The sequence below is a fragment of the Aristolochia californica genome, unplaced genomic scaffold, assembly GCF_029961685.1.
Source record: "Aristolochia californica isolate CCGP_79_NKW_82.1479 unplaced genomic scaffold, dmAriCali1.0.hap1 SCAF_11, whole genome shotgun sequence".
Taxonomy (NCBI): Eukaryota; Viridiplantae; Streptophyta; class Magnoliopsida; order Piperales; family Aristolochiaceae; genus Aristolochia; species Aristolochia californica.
Window position 1 is genome coordinate 10,672,800 of NW_027181782.1, and position 22,187 is coordinate 10,694,986.

At 39.7% G+C, this 22,187-nt stretch overlaps 1 protein-coding gene across 1 annotated transcript; it reads right to left on the reverse strand.

Moving 5' to 3' along the window:
* Positions 1 to 11,154: 11,154 nt before the first annotated feature.
* Positions 11,155 to 11,622, reverse strand: LOC137943612 (AUGMIN subunit 8-like). Its single transcript, XM_068789070.1, has one exon. The coding sequence runs from the start codon at positions 11,620 to 11,622 to the stop codon at positions 11,155 to 11,157; it is 468 nt and encodes a 155-aa protein (XP_068645171.1).
* Between the last annotated feature and the right edge of the window lie 10,565 nt (positions 11,623 to 22,187).

Consider the following 22,187-nt stretch of genomic DNA (forward strand, 5'->3'; position numbering starts at 1 on the left):
CAGGATAGGTGGCATACACCGAACAAAATTATTTTGCCATGAAAACATCGTAGGCAGAAACAGGTTTTGTTGTAATGTTAAAGTGTGAAGTTGTGCTGCCAACTTTTGAAGGTGGTGTGGTCGGCCAGGTAAATAAAGTAATTCTAACTTTTACACAGTAGGCATTCAGAAACCCAGCAATTGGACCAGTCTTTTTACGTCCACCGATCCGCGGAAAACTGGAAAGGTACGATGGGAGTTGAGCAGAGAAAAACCAAAAAGTAAAAAGTTTGTAGAGGCGAGCAAAAGTAATAGAAAACAACAGAGCGGCAAACTACAAAACAATAGTACCGCTCTTTATTCTTCATGTCTCTAAAGCAGCCTCAAAAGTGATGAGACATTGGGTGTGGAGGTTCATAAACGCTGCAAGAACGATGCTTCAGTTCGTCAGGGCACGGATGGCCCCACCCTTCCACTTGAATCATGGTGATAGCTTGCATTTCGGGCCCACGGAAATGACCCTCCCCTCCTAGCAAGCTTTGGCTCTCATTCGTTTTCCTCCTCCATGTGGCCAAGAAATTTGACGAGGAAACCAGAGCCAGAAAAATAAATCCGTAGGTCAATGAATAAAACAAGACTTCGTTTAGTCCATACTTAGGTTAGATGAAAGTGTGTTCGGAGATCTGACCGCAAAAGTTAACCAGGAGAAGAATAAAATATTTCATCTTCTTTGCAAAGAATTGAACAAAGATTTTCATCCTTTCTGATAATAAAGGAACAAGAAAGACACGTCCACATGTTCGGAACCTTGCCTCAAGCACCTTCTGTGACTCTGCTCAAGATCACGTTAGAATCCAGAATTGCTCTTTCCAAGCTCCTGCCGGTTGTAACTCGCAGCTCCTTCCGACACAATTCCCAAAGGTTTACAACGACATTCTGAAACTCTGGCTTTGATTAGTTACGTTGTCGGTGTCCACTTCTTTCAAACAAAAAATCTTTAATTTTCTCCATTACAGAAACAACCTTCAGCAAAAATACTTGCTCGGGTACCCAAGCCCACTTGTTTGACCAGACGCACTGCTCTCAGATGAAAGAACATGACCTATTTCAGTTAATTAGTGGAGAAAACAATAGTACTGATATAACACACTCCCACCATCCCCTCTCTTGGTTCTAAAACAAAAAGTTTCTTATTTATAAGCAGTATGAACTAAAAGTTTCTGACTTCAATCGCTAGGTCGGAATTCAGAGATCTACAGGTACTGAGTAGCCTTTTTTTCTGATATCGCTTGGAAGATCCTTCACCAATTGTAATCAAAGGCGTTTGTTGGTTACTTCGTACTCTCAATTCTTCAACGTCATCATAGAGCCTATCATCGATTCTCAACATACTATCATCTTATGAGGATTTACTAACCTTATTTCCATAAGCAAGGTCTACTCGTACTCTCATTTATGTATATTCCTACTTTAGATGACAATTTTCAAGTTTCCCAACATTAGTTTGCACAACTAGGATGGAAGATTTCTTTCATGAAGGATCTACTTAGGTTTTTTTATGGAGGTACAACTAACAATTATGTCATAAAGTTTATGGGAAGACAAAAGCAAAGGGTCACAATTGAAGAACGAATATAGTCTTTGTGAGTTGACTTCATCAATTAATAGATTACGAATTTGCTTTGATACCATGTTGAAATTTGAAGAAAAAATAGATGTAGAGATTAAAGTTTACAAAACTGAAGAAGAAGAAGCTCTTAGACCTCTCTAATTACCCAAATTTGATGATAACAAACATATATATTTGACTCTTAAATGTGAATAGATTGGTTTTGAGTTGAAAAATTAATAAAAGGAACCGACTCTACAACAAATAAATGGAGTCAAAGCCCAAGGGCAATTTGGAAATTTTACTCTTGTATCGCGATTTCCTCTTTATATTTGGGGCACGACTGTTAGGGTTTTATCATTCGAAGAGTATCATAAGTTGTGGCCAATAGAGGTTAGAGAAAACCTACCTGTAAGTGTACAATATCTCTTGTAAACTATTCCATCTTCATAGTGGATTACTACAGCGGCAGAAGACAAGACATAGTCTCACCTTGAGGCAAACTTGTATAAATCTTGTTTGTTTTTGTGATTGTTTTTTCTTTCTTCCATGCTTATTATTATTGCTCTCGTTAGTTTGGAATTTGGGCGTCTAATTCCTAACAAGTGGTATAAAACTTTGGTTAGTGATTGAGAGCAATGGCTGGCAAATAAGGATCAACACTTGGAATCAAAAACTTTGATGGTCTAGATTTTGTGCTCTAGAGGATACAGATCGAAGATTATTTTTACAGTAAAAATTTGCACGCACTTCTGGATATGAAACTAGAAGGTGTGAAAGATAATGAGTGGAATCTCCTCGATAGACAGGTGTTGGAAGTAGTTCGGTTAACACTGTCGAAGAACTTTGCTCACAACGTGGCATCGGAGAAAACCACAACGGGGATGATGAAGATTTTGTCTGACATGTATGAGAAGCCTTTTGAAAAAAACTCATGAAAAAAACTCTTCGATTTAAAGATGGCAGAAAATACATCAGTGGCATCACATTTGAATGAGTTTAGCACGATTGTCAATTAATTGATCTCCATTCAAATTAAATTTGATGATGAGGTTTGTGCTTTAATTATTTGGGCATCTCTTCCAAATTTTTGGGAGCCTATGAGGGTTGTGATCAACAACTCTGTAGGGCAATGGGAAGTTAATTTTTAATGGTGTTTGGGATACCATTCTTATGGAGGAAGTTCATAGAAAGGACTTTGAAGAATCATCAACATCTAATTATGTCCTATGTGTCGATACTAGGGGCAAGAACTTCAAGAGGAATTTCAATAAGGGCAATGGTAGAGGAAAGTCAAGGAATGATAGAAGCAAGTCCAAATTCAAAAGGAATGTGGAATGTTGGAATTGTAGCAAGTCTTGTCACATAAAGAAAAACTACAGAGCACCAAAGAAGGATGAAAAGAAAAGGGATGCTACAAATGTGGTGACTGAAGAAATACAAGATGTTTTACTCTTTTCGATTGATAGTCTTGTTGACTCTTGGGTGCTAGATTCAAAAGCTTCTTTTCACACCACTGCGCACCATGAGATCATAGAGAATTATGTTATTAGAGATCACGGAAAGGTGTATTTTTGTCGGTATTGGTAATATCATTTTGAGGATGTCAAATGGATCAGTATAGAAAATTCACAAGGTGAGACATGTACCAAAACTTATGCGTAATCTGATCTCAGTTGGGCAGCTTGAAGATGAAGGTCATAATGTGACTTTTAATGGTGCTGCTTGGAAAGTCACTAAGGGAGCCATGGCCGTTGCATGAGGAGTTAAAATTGGAAGTCTTTGTATCAGTTCCAGTTGCAGAGACATGGTTGCAATTGTTGGTGTTATTATTGATTCTGATTTATGGCATTATAGGCTCGGTCACATGACTGAGAAGGGAATGAGAGTGCTTCAATCCAAAGGGAAGCTACCAGGGTTAAAAACTATAAACAACAGTTTGTGTGAAGGCTATATTTTTGGCAAACAGAAAAGTATTAGCTTTTCTAAGGCTGGAAAGGAGCAAAAGACAACAAAATTGGAGTTGGTTCACACTGATGTGTGGGGGCCTTCAACAGTTACCTCACATGGTGGTTCTAACTACTATGTGACACTTTTAATGATGCAACCGAAAAACTATGGGTTTATTTCCTGAAAAAGAAATTCGATGTCTTTGATAACTTTAAGAGATAGAGAGCAACAATTGAGAATGAAACATATTTGAAGGTGAAGTGTTTGCAATCAGATAATGGGGGAGAATGCATAGATGATGATTTCAAGTGGTATTGTGCTGATAATGGAATCAAGATGAAGAAAACCATTATTGGAAAACTTCAACAGAATAGTGTAGCTGAGAGGATGAGCATGACCTTGAACGAGCGTGCTAGGAGCATGAGATTACATGCAGGATTGCCAAAGATGTTCTTGTTTGAGGCTATTAGAACCGCTGCCTATTTGATCAACAGAGGTCCCTCAACACCATTGAATTGAAAAATACCAAAAGAGGTCTGGGGCGATAAAGAGGTAAGCCTTTCTTTCTTAAAAGTTTTTGGTTGTGTTTCTTATATTCATATTGATTCTGCTGTTAGAAGTAAACTTGATGTTAAATCTAAGATATGTTTCTTTATTGGCTATGGTGGTACCGAGTTTGGTTTTCATTTCTGGGATGACCAAAGTCGTAAGGTTATGAGGAGCAAGGACGTGATCTTCAATAAAGGTGCCTTGTATAAACATAGGTTGTGAATAGAGTCTGAGATAACAAGTGATGAAACCAAGAAGTCTAAAGTGATTCAGTTGAGAAATCTTCCAGTTATTGAGATGGAGAATATTACTTAGGAAGACCAAGAAAACATACATCCAAAAGTAAATCAAAACATTCTTGTGACTGAACTCAGGAGATTTGCAAGAACTAGTAGATCACCATTGAGGTACTCCCATGAACTAAATCATATTTTGTTGACTGATAAAGGTGAACCAAAAAGTAGTGAGGAAGTCGTGCAAGTTGATGAATCAACCAAGTGGGAGTTGGCCATGCGAGATGATATGGATTCAGTTTTATCGAATCAGACATGGCAGTTGACCAAGTTACCAAAAGGAAAGAAGGCCTTGTAGAGCAAATGGCTATACCGAATAAAAGATGAACATGATGGCAGCAAGCGGTACAAGGTAAGACTAGTGGTAAAGGGCTTTCAACAAAAAGAAGGCATTGACTACATTGAGATTCTATCTCTAGTAAAAAAATTGACTACTATTAGAACAATGCTTAGACTAGTAGCAAATGAAGACTTGCACTTAGAGCAGTTGGATGTAAAAATAGCCTTTCTTCGTGATTGGAGGAAGAAATTTACATGATGCAACCACAGGGTTTCAAACCACAAGCAAAGGATAAAATGGTGTGCAAACTTCAAAAGAGCTTGTATGGTCTTAAACAAGCTCCAAGACAATGGTATAAGAAGTTTGACACCTTTATGAGTAGTAATGGTTTCTTGAGGTGCCAAGCGGATCATTGGTGTTATGTGAAGAAGCTTGATGACTCCTATATCATTCTACTACTATATGTTGATGACATGTTGATACCAGGTGATTGCAAACATGAAATAGATAAGTTGAAAAGGGAGTTGTCCTAGTAGTTTGCAATGAAGGATTTGGGTGTTGTAAAACAAAAAATTGGGATAAGGATTACAAGGGACATTGATGTCTTGAAACTGTCATGAAAAGAATATTTGAAGAAGGTGCTGAGCATATTAAACATGGATGATGCAAAACCAGTAAGTACTCCTTGGGCTAGTCACTTTAGGTTATCTAAGGAGTAGTTACCTTCTACAGAGCAGGAGCAAGCCAACATAGCCAATGTCCCTTATGCTTCTACTATTGGCAATCTCATGTATGCCATGGTGTGCAATAGGCCAAACATAGCTCATGCAAAAGGAGTTGTGATCAAATATATGAGTAATCTAGGTAAGCAACATTGGTAAGGAGGGAAGTGGATTCTCAAGTATTTGAGAGGCATTGTAAACTCAGCCTTATATTTCAAAAAGTGAAACTTGGGATTACAGGGTTCTATAGATGTTGACATGACTAGAGACATTGATGGCAAGAAGAGTACCACTGGATATGTACACATTGGGTGGTACAGTAGTTAGTTGGATCTCTATATTGCAAAAGATAATTGCTCTTTCCACTACTGAGGTAGAATATGTCGTTGTGACCGAAGCCAGCAAAGAGATGGTATGGTTGTAGTCTTTGTGGGAAGAATTAGGTATCAAACATTGGAATAATGTGTTGTATTGTGACAGTCAGAGTGTTATTCATTTAGCAAAGAATCTTGTTTATCATGCTATAGAACAAAGCACATACAAGTGCGTTATCACTTCATCTGATCGACTTTGGAGGATTGAGTCTTACCACTTGAGAAGATTCAAGGAAGCTAGAATCCAACTGATATGTTGACAAAGACTATTACTATTGAAAAATTGAAGTTGTGTGCAACTTTAGTTGGACTTCTCTCAGAGAATTGAGAAGTTATTTTTGCTGCAGAGAAAATATTGATGATGGATTAGTCTCCAAGTGGGAGATCATTAAGTTGTAGAGCCTAATCAATGCCCTACGTTGAGTCGGTACTTAGATTGACCTTCGTGGTAAGGTTGTCATGGGGGTTGGAATGGGGCGGGGAGCCCCTGCCATGTCCACGATATATTAAATGTTGTTTCATTAAGGGTAATTTAGGAATTTTACTCTTGTATCGCGATTGCCCTAGTTTCTTCTTTATATTTGGCGCGCCACTATTAGGGTTTTATCATTTGAGAAGCATCATAAGTTGCAGTCGAGAGAGGTTAGAAAAAAACCACCTGTAAGTGTGTGTGATCTCTCTTATAAACTATGTAATCTTCATAGTGGATTACTATAGCGGTGGAAGACAAGACGTAGTCTCACCTTGAGGCAAACCTGTTTAAATCTTGTTTTTTTCTCGTGCTTGTCTTTTCTTTCTTCCATGTTTATTATTATTTCTCTCATTAGTTTGGAATTAGGGCATCTAATTCTGAACATTGAGTACATTTACTTTAAGCCAAACACTGAGAAAATGCAATAAAACAAGTTTGAAAATTCATTACAAATTTTGGTTGGGAAGAAGTTGAGTTGAATCCATACTCATATGGTATCGAACACTTACACATGGAGTTGAGCACACAAGAAATAAATTGAGCTTAGAAATCATGGTTTTCAAATATGTTAGATTCTAGGGTTTCATGCTTGAAAGAGTTGGAGTTGAGACGAAGAAGAGGTAAGAAGAAGGAGAAGATAAGATGAGAGAAAGAAGAGCTTACAAGGAGAGCAAGAAGAGAGCTCAAGCAAGGCTTTTGAATCTCATAAGGAGAACTCGAGTAATTGCATCTTCTTCTGATCTATCCTTCATTAAATAAAACCAAGTTACTATAGAATAATCATCCATTTAAATCACACTATAATTAGACAGTGATATATTTGAAGAATGAGCTAGTCCCCAATCATATGAATAAAGAAAAAATAAAAAACAAACGGGAAGTTATGTTATCTTGCCTAGGAAATGATCGAATATGGGTCCAAGCCCACACGACCAAGGAAGGCCTACATATCTAAGAGTATCGTAAGATAGGCCACACGACCAAGGAAGGCCCACATATCTAAGAGTATTGTAAGATGGGCCCAAGCACATAAGAGGTATGGGATCCACCATGATCACGTGAGGTGGCATAAGAAGTCTTATATAATAAGAAGTCTAACAGAGCCAAAATTATTATGGAAACATGTCACATAGAAGAGTTTTAGTTTAAAGGTGTTTAAGTCATGTTAATTTTCTATTTATTTTGGGTTATTTAATTATGCTAGGACTTATCTTTAAGTGTTAGAGTTTGGGTGTAATTGGGAAAAAGGTAGTTTTATTGTCATTGGACTCTACTACCTTCCTCTATTATAAATAGAGGTTCATGTACTCTGATTATAATAAGTCAACGAAGTATTTCTCTTTTCCATAAATTCAACATGGTATTAGAGTAAGTTCTATGAGTTGACTTGCTCAACCCAGAGATAATGAGATCATTTTCTCTTAACCCTAAACCTTAAGTCTAAGTTCATTTTTTTTTTCTTTTCAGTCCTTACACCCATTAGTTTTATTTTACATTTTCACCTCTATACTGAGCTTTTCATATTGCAAAATATATATTTAAGGAAATATATTCTAGTCAAATTTCCAATAAAAAGGTTTTTTTTCTAATCGGAGTTATCTACAAAGAGAAATCGATATTTGAACCAACGAAGGTCAGATTGCAAAAGAGGTTCAAGCAGCAGCAGAAAACTTCAACTTCCGAGGTATTTTATGCTATCAAGAATGAGAATTTATTTGAAGAATTATATATCAAAAGAAATATCTGTAAGGGTATTTTCTTACCTATTCAACCAACTCTATATTTGAATTTTTTATAAGGAGATATTGATCATGAAATAGTCAATGGTCATGCTGGCAAAAGGAGGAACAATACTTAGTTCAGCAAGATGACAGATACCAAAATTTATCAGATTATTTATCTTCTAATAATTATATTTTACGAAGCAATTTATACTTGGATGAAAATTATTTAATTCTATTTTCATAAGGAGAAAATTTCATGTCAATCTGATCTATATTTAAAGATATATTTGTATTGGAAGAATCAAAGGTCATTCTAGTATTCTTTTGCATTGGAAAATCCAAATTTAAGCTCATTGTTTTGCGTCACTTTTTGAGTTGCTATATCAGGTAAATATCTCACTTCTCCCTGGTTTGAAGGCTTATTTATACATCTCTATTATTTGGGCTTATTACTACATCTATGATATTTGGTTCAAGTTGGGATCATTGCCATTACCACCCAGCTTGAGGGGGAGAAGTAGAAGAAGTAGAAGAACGAGGTATTTTATTCCATATGTTGTGGATAAGTTTTATGTGACAAAAATATCCAAGAAAGGGGGAGCACAAATGAAGCTTGTGCATCTAAGAAGAATTTTTTATATTGGATTATTTCATGGGTCCTTTTATAAGGTTTATTATTTTCGTTTATGTTATATGTTGGAAAATGGTTGTGTTATATTCAACTGCAGTTATTATGTCTCTTTGGATGAGACATTATTATTGAAGAAGAGGTGGCCTTAGTATCCTTTCTCATACCATCATTTATTATACCCTGTAAAAAATATCAATGGTTGGGATTCCATGACAGAGGAACTTAATACCCCATCAAAAATATCAACGGTTGGGATTCTATTAAGCACCTAGACAATACTACTCAAAAGACCGGCCTGTTAGGTAGCGGAAAGCCAAATACTTAACCCAGGACCATAATATCACACCCACCTTCATGAGCCGACGTCCACGGCGGCCCAATTGCAATGGCCCACTCTAGAGACCCTCCGCTAAGTTTGATCATACCGGAATTCAAACTCGCGACGAGGATGCCCGTTCTGATATCAAATGTTAAACACCTAGCCAATACTACCCAAAAGACCAACTTGTTAAGTAGTAAAAAGCCAAGTACTTAACCCAGGACCATAATAGATTCCATGACGGAGGAACTTAATACCCCATCAAAAATATCAACGGTTGGGATTCCATGACGGAGGAACTTAATACCCCGTAAAAATATCAATGATTGGGATTCCATGATGGAGGAACTTAACACCCCATCAAAAATATCAATGATTGGGATTCCATGTCGAAGGAACTTAATACCCCGTAAAAAATATCATTGGTTGGGATTCCATGACGAAGGAAATTAATACCCCATAAAAAATATCAACGGTTGGGATTCCATGACGGAGGAACTTTATACCCCGTAAAAAATATCAAAGGTTGGGATTCCATGATGGACGAACTTTATACCCCGTAAAAAAATATCAATTGTTGGGACACCATGACGGAGGAACTTACAAATATCAACGATTGGGACACTGTGACGGAGGAAATTGATACCCTGTAAAAAATATCTACAAGTGAGAGTTGATGCTCGGATTGGGACACCATGATGGATGAGCTTATTATTACATCTATGTTATACCCCCCTGAATTGGCCAGTTGGGCCTCATGGAAGAGAGCACTAGCGTGAGGGGGAGTGTTGGAAGATGTGGAGGACTGCCATCTTATACAAAAAGATTTTACACACCATTTGCACCAAGCTAGGAGTTCATGAAGTTCTCTTACCCCCAGCTTGAGGGGGAGTGTTGAAATATGGGTCCAAGCCCACACGACCAAGGAAGGCCCACATATCTAAGAGTATTGTAAGATGGGCCACATGACCAAGGACCACATATTTAAGAGTATTGTAAGATAGACCCAAGCACATAAGAGGTATGGGACCCATTATGATCACGTGAGGTGGCATAAGAAGGCTTACACAATAAGAAGTCTAACAGAGCCACAATTATTATGGAAGCAAGGGTCACATAAGAGTTTCAGTTTAAAGGTGTTTTAGTCATGTTAATCTTCTATATATTTTGGGTTATTTAATTATGTTAGGACTTATCTTTAAGTGTTAGAGTTTGGGTGTAATTGGGACAAAGGTAGTTTTATTGTAATTGGACTCTACTATCTTCCTCTAATATTAATAGAGGTTCATGTACTCTGATTATAATAAGTTAATGAAGTATTTCTCTTTTCCATAAATTCAACAGGAAGAAACATGGAGTTGTGATGCTTCCCAATCTTTCAAAACTCACAACTTAACTAAGTAACAAATTTAAGCGATGGAGCCAACTTTTGTAAATTAGCCAACAAGGGACGACCAAGACTATTATGCACTATTTGGCATATGGATTGGTTGTTGCTATAGTTATCAGAATGGAAGAGTCCAAGAAGTAGAGATTACCTCCCTCATAGCCGCCACCAATCACCTGTTTCATCATGATGTCCTAAAAAACACAATGAGAGGGAAAAAAAGTAACATAAAAATTAATCAAATTGACTAAATAATTGGAGGCTCGGTGGAAATTGTGGAACAATGTTACAATCCCGAATCTGACACAAGGATTTGTTGGGAGGATCTGGAATCTGCCACGAGTTACGGGTCTGCCATGCATTACTGTAGAGATAGTAGGAAGACATGGGAAAGATGAAGATAAATGGAGGATCAAAGAATACGTGATTTTTTTTAGGAAAACCCTAACCTCGAGATCAAGAAGGTGATCTATTTATGCTAGATTTAACCTAAGTCTCAAAGCTTGTCCTTCTCATTACTCTTACCCCTTAAATAGGGTTCACCCTGTTAGGGTTTAATAAAATATTACAAAAATATCCCTATGAATAAATAATTCCAAAAATACCCCTGTGACCTAAAACTGAAATAAAATAAAGTAAATTAAAGAAAGCAACTAAAATAATAATGTTATTTCGTGCATAACATTAGACCCCCCGGAAGAACGAGCTTGTCGTCATGCTCGGAAGTAGTGTCTATATGCTGACGTCTTCACCGGTGCCCAAGTAGCATCCGTGACAGCTATTTGCGCTCTCTAGACGCCCAAAAAATGGAGCAAGCATTCTAGGATTTTTTTTTTCAGGTCGAGTGAAAAAAAAAAAAAAATTCTCATGGATATTCTTCATTTCGCTGGCCGGTAAACAAATATTCGATGGCTGAGATAGATAGAGCCCATGAAGCAGCGCTTGTTTGGAGTTGTATAAGGTGAGTTCTGAGGCTACATTCCTTTACAGGCATTGCTGCTGTTGAAGCTAATAGGTCTTCACATGCGTCAAGCAGGACACTCTTCAGTGCTGCTACGGTTGCAAGTGCCGACACCAGAGAATTCAGCTCCTCTGCCCTTGACAGTAAATGATACATTGAGGAACCCATGGCTGGCACAACATGAATAACTGAGCTAATTGAATCCTTCACCAGTTGTACATCTGCCCTCACCCCATCAGTGACAGGAAGGTGGAGAGGACATGCTTCCAATGCTGCAGTAGCCCCAGCCAAAGACAATGAATGCCCTCTATCCCATACAGCCCAATCCTCAAGGTAGGTAATTTGATCAATAAGTAGTGAAGCCAACGTCATATCCTGCCTGAGTTACTGGAGGGTGCTCCTCTTCATGAGGACAGAATCAAGCTGCTGCTCATGTTTAACAAAGAATTGAAAGACCAAGGTCTTGTCTTTGGTAGAGAGCTGAGGAAGCTGTGAAGAGATAGCAAAAATTCTGTAGTCTGGAGAGATTTGGATGGCTTTATCAGTGGGATCACCACTCCATTTTCCAGAAGTGTGCACCCAATCACCTGTCATTATTTCATCTTTATTCCAATCTGATTTCACCCAGCAGAGTTGTTGGAGCCACTCTCCTACCATTAGTTCCATTGAGCTGGGGTAGTGACCAAATCTGTTTGGTTCCAAAAACCAGCCGAGATGAAAATCTCTTGCCCTTTGAACTGCTGCCATATTGTCGATTCTCTTACTAGAAGGTTCATACCACAAGAAATCTAACACGATTCCAATGCTGATTGGAATAGCAGCAGACCCAGCAGTAGTTACTGCACTAATAGCAGAACCATACATCACAAATGTATCCTTAGCAGTAGATACAGGTGCCCAGCAGTAGAAGTTCTCAGGCTTGAGATCTCGGTGCATGACCCCATGCTTATGACACATCTGCACTACTTCCACACATGTTCTGGTAAGCCCAGCAGCAGTCCTTTCTGTAAAATGTCCCCGAGCAACCATACGATCAAACAATTCACCTCCTGCACACAATTCCAGCACAAGATGCACGGCAGGATCATCCTCGTAAGTATCCCTCAAACGCACTATGTTTGGATGTTGAGGTAAATTCTTCATAATCTCCACCAACATGCCACTTGGAGCCCACATAATCCCTCGGTGATAATTAAGCCCTTTTCCCAAACAGAAAAGGAACAACTGCGTTGATCCCATTATCAATGGCATGCAACTCCCTCCATGACACTCCAGAAATTCCAATAGAAATTCCAACAGCAGGCAACTGAGTCATGGAAATTCCAACATAATTTCCAGCACTTCCCGTCAGCTGCACCTGGATGGTATCTTTAGGTAGCCCATACCTGTGGTATCTTTTCGGCACGTCATGACTTCGCATTGTCCCAACAGCACCATTCACAGTGCTAAAAGGCATAGCCATGAATACTTGCAAGCCACTATGCAAGACAGGTGTGCCTGAAGCACTCAATTTCTTATCCAATGCCATGTCCAAACCATGGACCTGTTTCTGTACACCATATAGAGCTGCATAATATGTTGCAGTGTGTGGTTGTTGCTTGGGTGCCCATATCATCACTGCAATAGAAGCAGGAAAGGGAGAGAGCAGCAGCATCTTGGCCTCATCAGCGCGAGCGCCATACGTCACTGCTGCAACTACTTTATGAATAAACAGCACTGGTTGCAGCAGTGCCACTGCTGGCAGCGCGCCGCAGCAGCAGCACAAAACGATTTCTGGAAGAACCACACGGCGGCAAAACTAGCACAAATAACCTCCAGTACAGCACCTTTCTCGAACCTCCCTCGATACTCCTCTTGCACACGGTGGCAAACACTCTCCTACAACCAATAAATGAACTAAGCTCTGCGAACAAGAGGGTAGGCCTCAGGATGCAAGTCCCTTGGACCATCCTTGACATCATCAATCATATCCCTCCCCTCATCCACGTCGGCATCTACATGCTGTGGTTGAGATTGGCTTCTAATTTCCCATGCTGAAAACAGAATCTGGATCAACTCCCACCCCATGACCTGGTGCAACAAATACATAGAAGAAGAAGCAAAAGACCCATGAGGTTCATCATCAACATCCAATTCTTCCACCCCAGTGGTTCCCTGTGGCTCTTGAACCAGAGTATCATCCATGATAATATCAACCTCAACTTGCTCGTCATGCAGGCCAAATCTACTGAAATGGCAAACAAAAAATCTCCATTCACCCTTTGGAGGATCAAAAGAAATAAATTAGCGCCTTGCCATTGGTTCGTGATTCGAGATAATCTAAGAGGCGGATCTTGTTTCACTTTGTCTGAAACTGGTAACTTCTTTTGGAGAAGTAGTGTAACTTCAGCTGTCAACCTTTTATTTTTTGAAGCTGGCTTGGCACCGGGTTTGGTGCTGGAACCTAGTCCCACCATTTCTGCAACTAAAATAAGACCATCTACAGGACCCCCATGAATACAGTGTCCCCGATTTATTGCATACCAGTACACGACATTTTTCTTGGGCGATTCATCGAACAACTGCAATGCCTCATATATCTTCCCTTTCTTCCCCACATATTGCAAAAAAACAAATAGAGGACCTGTTCTAATACCACTGCCTAATGAAGCAACCTGGTCTAGATAATAAGCAAAGGGAAGCAAGACTATGCAATCCACAAACAGAATTGTGAAAACTGCTTTGATCATAAGATCAATCTCATTCAAATCTCGCCAACGAATTCCAGCAGCCAAATTAGTCAGGGACAACAATTGAAAAGAAGAGGGAAAACCCGATTCAAATTTCTCAGACACATACCCAATCATCATCTAGAACAGCAGCATCTGCAGTCTCTAATTTACCTTGCTTATCATGCAGGAGCATTCCAGTAAGCACAAACCAATATGGGAAATTCACCCTGCTGGTGGTCTCGTCAATAGAAAGAATAAACAGCCCCAAATTTTCAATTGGGCAATGAACATACACATAGGTAGTGTGCGCATCAAAAAAGTTCCTCAAAAAAAAAATTGACGAGATGCTTACCCCCCCCCCCCCCCCCCCCCCCCCCCCCAAATTGGAATTTGGGTTTGCACTAGTCTGCCGAGAAGAAGTAGATTGCGAGTGGGATGTGTTGGCTGGAAATCCAATCCCACCGGAGTTCGACGGAGCCTCCTCTTCCTCCGGTGGCCCACAGGAGGACGTCGAGGTGTCCTTGCTAGAGGATTTTCTGTTGCCTGGTTCGAGAGGCATTCTGGCGCCAAGCGTCTCTATCCGACTGGATTTGAGGTCGCCCCCAAATCGTCCGATGTCGACGATTTTGGAATTTCTCCCTTTTTTGAATTTCTGAATTCCCAACTATGGATGTCGCCGCCACCAGAGATGCAGAGAGGTCTCTGATTCCTTGCTTCTCCTGCCTATCTGAGCTAGCGTCTTGAGCGACTGCGGCAGTGAGTTACTTTCTATCATAACGTGCAATGGAAGCATCTAACCGTGCTCGTATTTGTTCCAATTCCTTACCCGTAGCAATCCATCTTTCTTGGGATATAGAATAACCCATTGTGTTCATGCTCTGATACCAGTTGTTACGGTCCCGGATCTGACACAAGGATTTGTTGGGAGGATCTGGAATCTGCTACGGGTTACGGGTCTGCCATGCATTACTGTAGGGATAGTAGGAAGACATGGGGAAGACAAATATCAATGGAGGATCAGAGAACGTGGGTTTTTTTAGGAAAACCCTAACCTCGAGATCAAGAAGGTGATCTCAAGCCTATTTAAGTTAGATTTAACCTAATTCTCAAAGCTTGTCCTTCTCATTACTCTTACCCCTTAAATAGGGTTCACCCTGTTAGGGTTTTAATTAAATATTACAAAAATATCCCTATGAATAAAATATTCTAAAAATATCCCTATTAATAAATAATTCCAAAAATACCCCTGTGACCTAAAACTGAAATAAAATAAAGTAAATAAAAGAAAACAACTAAAATAATAATGTTATTGCGTGCATAACAAACAAACAAAACATACTATTGACCAAGCATTGACTCCCTTCTTGATTTTGATTATAACAAAACTTAATTGAGCTAAAAATTATAAATCCAGTATTTCAAATACATTTTCCTTCAAGAGACACAAAATTCAAGGTCTAAAGCATTGAATCGACACAAGCTTCTCAAAGACCTCAAGCTCCGTGGAATTTCAAAGAGCTCTTGAAGAAGCTCCCTCAAAAGATGAAGAAAAATTGAAGACTAGAGTTTAGGAATCATTGAGTTAAGTAAAAAAACTTAGTACTATGTAAGAGAGCAGTCCATTTCTTCCAAAACTTGAGGTACAATGCTAATTTGGAGTTTTAAGACATATTTTTCATTCAAACATGTTTTTAAAAATGCATACACATATTTCATACATGTTAGAATCACTTAGAAAAAAAACTCCCATGCTTTAAAATTCTATATAGTGAGGCTCTAAAATAATCAATCAACATCTGCCAATGATCGATTATCTAGAACATGACCAATTTGGGCATAAAGTATGATTGATCAACCTATTTGGAATGATCAATCAATAATGTCCAGGAAAATAAAAATTCATGTTGATTGATCAATCAAACTCTGTGACAGATCAATCATATAGAACTTTTCCAATAAGGGACATAAAGCATGATCAATCACAGCAAGGTCATTGATCGATCATACATGTTATGCACTGCTGGTGGGAAGTTTGATTGATCGATCATACCTTGTACATTGATCAATCAACTTAAAATGTCAAAACCAATAGGAAGATATTGATTGATCATACCATTGATCAATAAGACACATTCTGACATAAGAATTGTTGTTACACATGATTAATCTATGAACCACCTTCCATTGATCGATCAATGTAAACTCAATTTTTTTGCAAACGGGAAAAAATGGCTAGTTTGGCTTATGGAACTTATAAATACCCCCATCTAAACTCCCATTGAGAAGTTAATGATATTTTATTGAAATATCTACCTACGTTTCTTCTCAATCCCTTGAAAATCCTCCCTAAGTGCATTTTTTTAGAAAGAGAAAGTTACACCTTGTAAAATTCTTGCACTTATTTCTCATTCCATCTCCTTCCATACACTATAGTCAAGCTCCTACACTCGACATTGCTCATCTAAGGCTGGAAGCTTGGAACTCTCAAAAGAGAAGGGCGTCTCTCCAATTTACAAGGGGGTAAGTTTTTCCTTTCTTTATATTTTTCAATTTGAGATAGATTCATCTAGAACCTTGTTAAATCTAGATAGATAGGGCCTATTAGAGGTAGAAACTAGCTATTCACTTGGGAAGACTATATCATAAATGCTGTATTTGAGCAAACACGTGGCTTAAAAGAGAGTTTAAAAGAGAGTTTAAAAGAGATAGGTGAGAACGGATGAGAGAGTGAGAGAGAGATGGACACAAGGGAAGAATAAGGGTTGTGGAAGATATCTGAACCCTCAGCCTTTATTTATAGAAGTCAAGAGTACATCAATTATAAGTATAACCTTCACCCTAGAGAGAGAAGAAGAGAAAAAAAAATTAAGATATTTACAATAATGACATCCAAACTTGTCTATGTCTTTCAAAACTCCACCTCAAGCTGGTGGTGAAAAAAAATTGTATATGTTATGGACTCCATAGCATCCCGGGTAATAAACAGGCGTAAAAATTAAATTATGGAATTTTCCTTTTTATGTATGTTGGTTTTGGTTTGGGTTGGTTTGATTGTAATTTCCGTGAACTTAGTGACCCATGGGTCAGGTTTGTCATTCATGTCCCTAATCCTATTTATAGGGGAGACGGGCTTAATGAAGAATTAAGCATTAAATCAAGTAGAAAGTTAGAGGTCGGATTCTCCCTCCTGAGGTCCATGTCGAGCCTCCTTCAAGGCTCAATTGGCTTTCACCATTCCACGTTCCAAACACTGAAATCTCCTTCCCATGTCAAGGGAAAATCTGGAGGGAAGAGAAGGAAGAAGGGTGACGAGATCCATGGACCAGGAAGATCCCAATAGTATATCCCCAACTTGGTACATGCAGTCGAGAGAATTTTGGAGTTGACTGACTTTGTGAACATATCAACAAGTTTTTTCGGAGTTGAGACATGTTTAAGACTTATGATTCTTGTTTGCAGCTTTTCTCTCACAAAGTGACAATCCACCTCGATATGCTTAGTTCTCTCATAGAAAACTCAGTTGGAGGTAATATGGATTGCTTATTGATTATCACAGTAGACTTCCATAGGTTCTTCTTTGTGGAATCCCAATTCATCTAGAAGAGATTTAATCCATAGAAGTTCATTTACCGCATGTGCCATGACTCTGTATTTTACTTCTGCTCTAGACCTTATAACCACATTTTGTTTTTTACTTCTCCATGTAATAAGGTTGCCTCCCAATAGAGTACAATATCCTGAAGTAGATTTTCTATCATTTTGTTACGGTCCCGGGTCATGGATCGAGTAACACGGCATGGGAGTTGTGAATCCAGCACTGTTACTGAGTTGCTGGACTTGGTATGAAGGTAAAAAAAACTCTTCCTTGCTGGTTTTATCTCACATGGACAAGACTCTTGATGAATGCAATATAGTGATTGCTAGTTATATGAAATTAATCCATCAATGTTGACCAGAATAAAGTAAGGAGAATACTTTTTTCTTCTCACGGAAATCAGGGTTTCAACCCTGATTTGGTTGTAACATGTCAAGCTATGCACACCTGGCTTGTAGCAAGCCTTGGCCCACGTGAATGAATGATTATCCTCTCTTTCCTTTCTGGCTCCAAGCTAGGAACAACAATTAAGCTCCTTCACGTGAATGACCAGAAAATTCTCCATTTGCTGCTCGTCAAGAGGGTTAGACCCCTTGATGGTTGCTGACGTGGATGAAGAGGGAGAACCCTCTCTTTGGGCTTGAAAAAAGGGTAGGAAGCTCCTCTTCTTAGTATGGATGATGAGGGATGAATTTGGGTGAAGATGGATGGCAATGGGGGGTGAAGGATAGGTTGGATTTTTGGAGTAAACCCTAAACTCGAGATCAAGAGGTGATCTCAACCTGCTTAGACTAGGTTATTCTAAATTCTCAAAGCTTACCTATTTGATTCATACCTTTCCCTTAAATAGGTCATGTCAAGGAGCTTTAGGGTTAGGGTTACAATAATTCCCCATAATGCCCTTACATATAAAGTAATTAGAAATAACTCCTACTTAAAAAAATATAAGAAATAAATCCTACTCAAAGAAATATAAGAAATAAATCCTATTGAGTGAGTTGTTGTTGTCTCCTTCGTTGTGTGACTCGGTGTGCTATTGAGTCTACAACATCTGCCTCCCCATGGACAAAGAGCTTGTCCTCAAGCTCAAAAGCTAGGTAGACTTATTTGAAGATGTCCACACGTTCCCATGTTGCAGCGTTAGGGTCAGTGTCTGTCCACTGAACGAGAATCTCCCAATGGTCATTGGTCAGCCGTACGCGTAACACCGCAACTGGGTTAAGAATAACCTCGCCATTATCAACCGGTGGTAGGAATGGAGTGGATGTAGGCTGTGGAATGGGGCTTCAAAAGAGAGACATGAAACACATCATGAATTCTGGCTGTGTCCGATAATTTGAGCTGATAGGCAACTAGTCCCACGCGTCGAAGAATGGAAAACGGCCCAAAAAATCTGGGTGAGAGCTTATGATGTGGAGGTCCCGCAAGAGACTACTGACGGTAGGGCTGGAGCCGTAGCCACACATACTCTCCAACCTCAAAAGAGACCTCACGGTGGCCGTCGTAGCTGTTTTGTGATATTCTGTAGCAGCAGATCCCGGTCTATGAGTGCTTGATCAATCGCGTCCACGCGGGTGGACCCGGGGTTGTACAAGAGAAGGCTAGGTGGATCTCGACCATATATAACCTGGAAAGGAGTGGATTGCAAGGCAGAGTGGAACGAAGTGTTGTAGTAGTATTCGGCCCACGAAAGCCATTGAACCCATTGCCGGGGACGATCCCCCACCAAGCACCGTAGATACATCTCGATGGTGCAGTTCACCACCTCAGTCTGCCCGTCTGTCTGTGGATGATAGGCAGAGGAGAACTTCAATTTCGTCCCACTTAACCAAAACAATTCCCGCCAAAAGGTGCTCGTGAAAACTGCATCTCTGTCACTCACAATGGATTCTGGAATGCCATGTAAGCGAACTATCTGCTCCAGGAAAGTCTGAGCAACCCGTGTTGCTGTATACGGATGAGCCATCGGTATAAAATGTCCGTACTTGGAGAATCTATCAACCACTACTAAAAGTACAGATTTTTCGGCGGACAGGGGTAGGCCTTCCACAAAATCCATTGAAATGTCGGCCCACATCTGCGTAGGAAGGGCCAGAGGCTGGAGAAGACCAGCTGGACTCAAGTGCTCGGCTTTGTTGCACTGGCATACCTGACAGTCGCCCACATAAGTCGCAATAGAGGGTTTAATGGCTTGCCAGTAAAAATCAGCTCGAATTCTATGCAAAGTCTTCTGGATCCCCTCATGTGTATTGTCATGGTAGGCCAAGAGAATAGCTGGAATCAACTAGGATTCAGGTGGAAGGAAAATCCGCTGCTTGTAATAAATAAGTGAATCCTGGATGGACCACTTCAAATTCATTGTCCTTTCCGAGATCTTTTGATGCAATTCCTGCAGTGCAGGGTTAGTGGCATGTGCATCTCGCACCAAGTCCAGAATGAGAAATCTCGGCTAGCTGATAGAATAGACCGACTGTTGTTCTTCAAAACACCGTGACAAGGCGTCTACCACCTTATTTAATCTCCCTGCACGATACTCCACTGAGAAGTCAAATTCCAACAACTTACTGATCCAGTGCTGTTGTGGTGACATAGTCAAATGCTGTTCTAGTAGGAATTTAAGGTTGTAGTGATCCATGCGTATGAGAAAAGACCGGCCCCAGAGATAAGGCCTCCAATGTTGGACCGCTTTTGCCAACCCAATAAATTCTTGCTCATAGGCTGCCAGCTTGTGATGATGGACTGCCAATTGTCGGCTAAAATACGCAATATGATGGCCCAGCTACTATAAAACGGCCCCAATGCCCACGCCCGAAGCATCGCACTCTACCAAGAACAATTCGTCAAAGTTGGGAAGTTGTAATACTAGCGCGGATGCGAGGGCAGCTTTGAGTGCCACAAACGACGTGGTGGCCCCCTCATTCCAAATAAAGGAATTTTTCTTCAGTAGACTCGTCAATGGTGTTGCCACTGGCCCATAGTTCTGAATAAATTTGTGGTAGTAGCCCGGATCTTCTCGAGATCCACCGTAACCCCCTCATGTGAGATAATGTGTCCCAGATACCTCACATGTGAAGCCACAAACGATCACTTAGAATGTTTCAAATAGAGCTGATGTGCTCTTAACAAGTCAAAAACAATCCTCAAGTGTGCCAAGTGCTCCTCAACCGACTTGCTATATATCAAAATATCATCGAAAAATACAATAACAAATTTTTGAAGATAGGGGCTAAATACCTCGTTCATCAAAGTTTGAAAAGTGGAGGGTGCATTGGATGACCCAAACGGCATGATGACGTACTCAAAGTGGCCATGGTGCGTGCGAAACGCTGTCTTCTCGATATCAGAGGGGTGCATCCGGACCTAATGGTATCCCGAACAGAGGTCGAGTTTAGTGAATAACCATGACCCATGTAACTCATCCACCACTACCGGAATCGGGAACTTGCCTTTTAATGTCTGCACGTTCAACTCCCGATAATCCACGCAGAACCTCCACGTCCCATCATGTTTCTTCACAAGTAAGACGGGTGAATAGAACGAGGAGCGGCTGGGACGAATAAGACCCTGTTTCAACATCTCATGGTACTGATGCTCTATCTCGTCCTTCTGAAGGTGTGGGTAACGGTATGGTCTCATGACCACTACCTCAGAACCTGGTTTCAGACAGATCCTATGGTCACAGTGCCTCATGGGAGGCAACCCCGAAGGCTCCTAGAATAGAGTACAATATCCTGAAGTAGATTTTCTATCATTTGGTGATCCAACCCAATCCATATCTGCAAAGCTTTCAAAATTAAGATGACCATGACACTTATATAAGAGCCCTAATCCTGGTGCCTTATTCAAGTACCTGAGAATCCTCTCCAATGCCTACCAATGAAACATCCAAGGCTTCAAAGTATGACGAAATTGTATCCTATGTTATTCTAGCATGTTCAAAAGATGGGTATGCATCGGTAAAACATGTTATGAAGGAAAAATATCCTATAGCTTCAAATATTTTAGTTATACCTCAAGCTTGAAGTATACAGGCTGCTCTCATACATAGATAGAGTTCTTGAGATTTGATAGACCACTTAGACTCAAATTTTCAATTCTTCGTTTCTTCTCATGTGTGTGTTTCTTCAAGATGACTTGACACTTATGTGAAGCTTGGGGTCTTGAGATGTTTATGCCGGTTCTTGAGATGCTAAATTTTCAATTGTTAGATCAACTATGTTTTTTTTGTCATCAAAATATGGATGGGAGTCAACACAAGGTCAATAGTAAGGTTGTACTTGTAGCATATGTCAAAGATTTTTTTGTTGATCCAGGTGGCTTCTCAAGGGAGAGTGAATTGAGAATTACAAATCAAACTTTAACTAAGACGTGCACATGTAAAACATGCAATAATGCAATTTTGAAACAAAATCATTCACACACCATAGGGATAACACAAGATATTTTGTTATCGATATTTCCCAATTGGTATTCATTGCCCAAGAACCTGTGTTTGGGATATTCCACTAGTTTAGCTCTAGTAGTTGGAATTTACAACAATGAGATTTTGGCTCTCTTAAAGCCATGTGTAGCTCAAGTACATGCTTTTATAAATAATCTCCTCAGAGATTGGCTAAATTTAGATTCAAGCT

Coding starts and splice junctions, on each gene's coding strand:
- LOC137943612 (XM_068789070.1), bottom strand. CDS start 11,622: ATGACGTTGGCTTCACTACTTATTGATCAAATTACCTACCTTGAGGAT.